The 4,583-nt window shown below is 38.4% G+C and overlaps 1 protein-coding gene across 1 annotated transcript; it reads left to right on the top strand.

Moving 5' to 3' along the window:
- On the top strand, nt 1-3,762 carry LOC146164477 (uncharacterized). The gene is made up of 3 exons (XM_083382661.1): nt 1-201; nt 1,958-2,095; nt 3,085-3,762. Exons 1-3 carry the CDS (start codon nt 18-20, stop codon nt 3,396-3,398), a joined length of 636 nt encoding a protein of 211 aa, XP_083238787.1. The 5' UTR covers nt 1-17; the 3' UTR covers nt 3,399-3,762.
- Nucleotides 3,763-4,583: the final 821 nt, after the last annotated feature.

The following is a 4,583-nucleotide window of genomic DNA, read 5'->3' as shown; positions in this document are numbered from 1 at the left end:
TTTGAACTAAAAAAAACATGACCACAGTGCAGGAAACAAACCGGCGGATCCAAGGCCTGTTTGGCAGTGGCTTCACGGCCTGGATCCTTATCACAATCGCCCTGATCGCGCCAGAGTGGAGTCGGGACGCCGACGGGAAGCATTGCGGTGTGATTTTCTGCTGCATGGAAACGTATGGCAACTGTACGATCACCGATGAATGTACGTGGATTAACTTTATTACGGCCACCATTATCCAGCATTCTTTTTTAGTTTGATTGTTAGGCGAGGCCGAGTGTTGGAAGTTGGGAATAAGTTACAATTTAGCCCAATTTGCTATGTGCCAAAGCATATAGGAAATGTTGTAAAGCAGTAGGTGGCAACCGCCGGTCCGCGGACCGGCACCGGTCACGAGGAGTTTGTTACCGGTCCGTAGCAGGGTTGCCAGATTAAAACTTTGTGTAAACACGAACTGTACGCAAAAGCCTGGTAAAAAGTCAAAAAAAATTAAACGTATTTTATATTTTAAACACATTCACTTTCGTTTTACTGTACTCCATGGTTAATTGGTATGATCAAAAATAACGATTAGTATTAAGGTCTCGTAAAATTGTGGCCATTTGAGTTATATAGCACGTTCACAACATCCAAGAATGCATATTTTTAATACAAAATTTAACTTCTAGTACTAACAGTATGTCAAAAAATGGGCTAAAATATATTATGTTTAAGCGTGCTCACCTTAAACTGCAATAGAATATCATGCAAACAATGTTTATAAACTATGTCCCATTATGAAATAATTTATTATTTTGATATTTAAGCAGGAAAGGTTTGAAAAACGTATGCATATTAATTAATTTTAGCCTCCATAGTTTTAAACTAAAAAAAATGACAGAAAAGGCCAAAAAGCCTAACAATTTTTCTGACATCAACCATGTTGAAAAAAGCCAGATTTGTGAAATTTGTTGTCAAAAAAGCCAATCTGGTAAGCCTAGTACGTATGTCTATCCTATACTTTTCAGGTGTCGGTCTCAGATTCGTACTTTTTCAATTGCCATTATATTTTTTTCGTTTTTATATAACGTAGGCTTACTATTGAAAGTCTCGTGTAGGGCCTGGTCAAAAATGGGATCTAAAATACATTATTATATGTTATACAAAGTGTGACTTCTTTTGAAAAATGCTTTAAATATCCTTATTTTGACAGGCTGGTAAAAGTATAGGAATTGGTAATAATGGTATACAAATGTAATTTAAGAAAAAAATGAAAAGGCCTAAAAGTTTTATTGAAATAAGCCGCGGGCTGGGTTAAATTAAACTGCTTGGCGGGCCGGTTGCCGCCCTCGGGCTTTTCAATAATTCCTAGATGGGAACATCTCTTTGCGGCAAAACAAGCATAGAGTTCGCATTCAAAGAAGTTGTAATAAATTTCCTTGACTGCACATTTGTTGTTTTTTAAGGCCAGTCCGCGAAAAAATTTCAGTTTTAAACCGGTCCGCAGTGCAAAAAAGGTTGCCGATTCCTGCTGTTAAGAAATGGTGCATACCGAAAGATGTGTTAGCGATTTGTCAGTACATAAGTTACAGACCTGACAATGAGAACAACGACGGAGTACTTGTTACCCATAAATATGTCATTAAGTCTTGCTTGGGCAACTTAAACATATAGGTCTATCCGAATGATTTACAACATGTTGTCGATATACTTTAGTTAAGATAAGTGTAATTCTACGACTAAAATTGCAGAGCAGTTTACAGATAGTTGTTCACACAACCTAAACACTATAGCTAGGACAAGGTTGTAAATCCCTGCGTAGCCTAATGATTAAAACATGCGCAAACGTGTTGAGCATGACCACACAGGCAAAACCAATGTTGTCATATTCCGTAAGCCCCAGTTTGTTTAAGGGTAATTTCGTAACCTGCCCTAATGTGCTTTCCGAAAAACTAACAACAGTTGTGCTAATTTATTTTAGCCGTTGTTGGCGACAAGTTCGGCTGGATGTTTGCAAGTTGGCTCGCTTCGTTTGTCGCCATTTGTTCATCGACATGCCGCTGCAGTCGAGTCAAGAAAGAAAATGTCCGCATGATGGCAGCGTTGCTCGTAATAGCAGGTAAGATTGCCGCTACGCTAGGTCTGTCTTTCAACAGTTCGCTACGTAGGCTATATTTCAGAAAGAAACAGTAAAATGAGAAACAAACTCAACATGAAGAATCTTTTTGGCGACAATAATAATTCTTGCGATGATAGTCCACAACCAATCAGCATAAAGTTTGTTGTACAAACGATAAGCACTATATGTGATAAATAGTAATGGCAGTTTACTTATGTTTTATTGACTTAAAATATGGTGTAAAGTATTAAACAAGAATGGTTTTCTGGGAGATAAATCTTAAGCCTTTAATGCTGTTAAGCGTCTTCTATAAATCTTTTGAATGAATTTCCGCGTCAAACAAACAAACAAACAAACTAAATGAACATGTATTTTGGGAGTTGTTCGGACTAAATTTGCCATTTAAAAAGTTTATGAAAATTAAATAAAAACCTAGTCATTGCGCAAATATATTAAAGGTGATAAACAACACTGCACTAGTTGACATCTGTGATGTTGCGGTTTGATGAAACATGTTTGACAAACCTCGTCATTTCATAAAGTTTCTGACAACAAAAGTTCCATTTGTTGTTAACATCTGTTGCGCAGAATTCGCTGAATCTTACTAGAAATAACGAAGACTGCGACATTTTGGCAACAATAGCCATGTATTTACTCCATTCATTGACAAAGAATTCATTGCTAAAGTGAATTTTCGATTCATTTAAATCTGGCAATTGAAAAAACGACAAAAAGTTTCAATCGAACAATTTAGAGAAGCAGATATAATATTTGAGCATTAGGCTACCTATGAACCAATATATCTTATTTTGTAGGAGGTATTTGCGTGCAAAGATTCGGGCACTTTTACAATAACACCTATTGCCACTCATTAATTAGGTATGTAACACGGGCCTTTTTCTGTGAGCGAAACCTGTGTAGGCTAAAAGATAAACTATACTGTTGCACGCCCGAACGAAATTCTTCGAATCACCTTTCTTGTCCTACAGGCATTTTCTCGCTGACGGCCAGCATTGAGTTCTTCATCAAGAAATTCACGGTCAAGCAGCTCGATTTCTCGGCCGGCGGTTTCGTAGCCCACGCAGCCGGCTGGATGTTTTTCATATCGGGTTGCTGCGGCTACTGCCACGGGTATGAGTACAGTGACGACAGCCTCGATAGCAACCAAGTTTACCCCATGGGCGACCCGGGTGGTTTCTTCGGGGTTGACCGCTTTTCCCGTTTCGCGCCCATGTCCTTTGCCAGGAAGAAGTGGCGCGACATCCAGTCGACCAGGACGCCCGGGGGAATCACCAATGCGTGACGACAACGCTAAAGATAGTGACGATCCAGTCGGTGTATTTCACAATGAGATGTTCCACTATTTTTTTGTTTTCTAAGTTTTATTTATCCAGTTCGCCGTCAGACAATAAACCGATCGCGATTCTTGAAAGGGAACAACGATCGATGTTAGGCTACTATTGCAATTGCGTCAAATTACCTTGTATTTCATCCTAATTAGGTTTTAAGACCATTCGTTAAAATTTTGGGTAACCAACGTTCATGAAAAACGGCCTAACCAATTGATGCTGCGAACTTTTTAACTGTTATTGATAAGGTTTCTTTCAATATTTCGTTTGAACAAAATAATCCATTTTTGTTTTAAATTGAAAAATCGCAAATTAATGCTGTTTTTTTTTCATGGTTTTCACTGTCGAATGGAAACCTAGTTTTTCGTACAACGCGGATTGGTATTACACTTTTCTGATTTCGTGTTGAAAGAACTTGATGCCAGTTAGGCGAGTCTAAATTTAGCGATGGGTCAGGTAGCTTCAGCCTTCAGGCACCTTTTGATCAACAACATAACACCTCTTGAAAAATTAAATATGGTGGGCTATCATGCTGCAACCATTCGATGTAGGTGTTAAGTGGTGAATACGCCAGGGCTACGGAGTTAGACTTGTTTAGAGTCAAGAGGTGGTTTTAACAGACTCCGCAGCGCTGGTGTTAGCTAGCACAAGAACAACTGACAAGTCTTATAACCACAGAATAGTGGTTTGTCGAAAAGTCGGCAAACTATGCTTTTTATGTCAATTTTAACTACATAAGTTTAAATATTTTTTAAAGTAGTTCATGACACAGAAAGCTTTAAATTAAAACTCAAACTTTTAATATATGAGTCACTAGCTTACAATGTCCAAAAGTAATACTCTTAATGTCCCCACTTATATTTCAAGACTACCTTGTCACCCTGTATCATACACCCCCAACCCCCTTTAAGTGTTTGTATGGCGGTCTCATTGGAGAAAAGTGTGTGGTCGCTGGTCACTAGAAGCATTTCGTTTAGTTTTCCGGTTTGGAAGTGGCAAAAGGTTAACTACCACTGCTGTAGAGCACTTATTACAAAACATGTATATGCTTAATATGTAAAACAGAACATATTACTCCAGGTTTGTTGGAATCTATCTAAAACCTCGGGAGTTAAAAACGACAATCCACGAAGCGGCTG

This window comes from Ascidiella aspersa, chromosome 2 (assembly GCF_963924565.1).
Source record: "Ascidiella aspersa chromosome 2, kaAscAspe10.2, whole genome shotgun sequence".
NCBI lineage: Eukaryota > Metazoa > Chordata > Ascidiacea > Phlebobranchia > Ascidiidae > Ascidiella > Ascidiella aspersa.
This window is presented reverse-complemented; position numbering and strand designations above follow the sequence as displayed.

What these genes read in the sequence shown, in the direction of transcription:
- LOC146164477 (XM_083382661.1), top strand. Translation starts at nt 18, where the DNA reads ATGACCACAGTGCAGGAAACAAACCGGCGGATCCAAGGCCTGTTTGGC. An exon ending in CTGTACGATCACCGATGAAT is followed by an intron (nt 202 to 1,957) that starts GTACGTGGATTA and finishes AATTTATTTTAG; the next exon opens with CCGTTGTTGGCGACAAGTTC. An exon ending in AGCGTTGCTCGTAATAGCAG is followed by an intron (nt 2,096 to 3,084) that starts GTAAGATTGCCG and finishes CTTGTCCTACAG; the next exon opens with GCATTTTCTCGCTGACGGCC.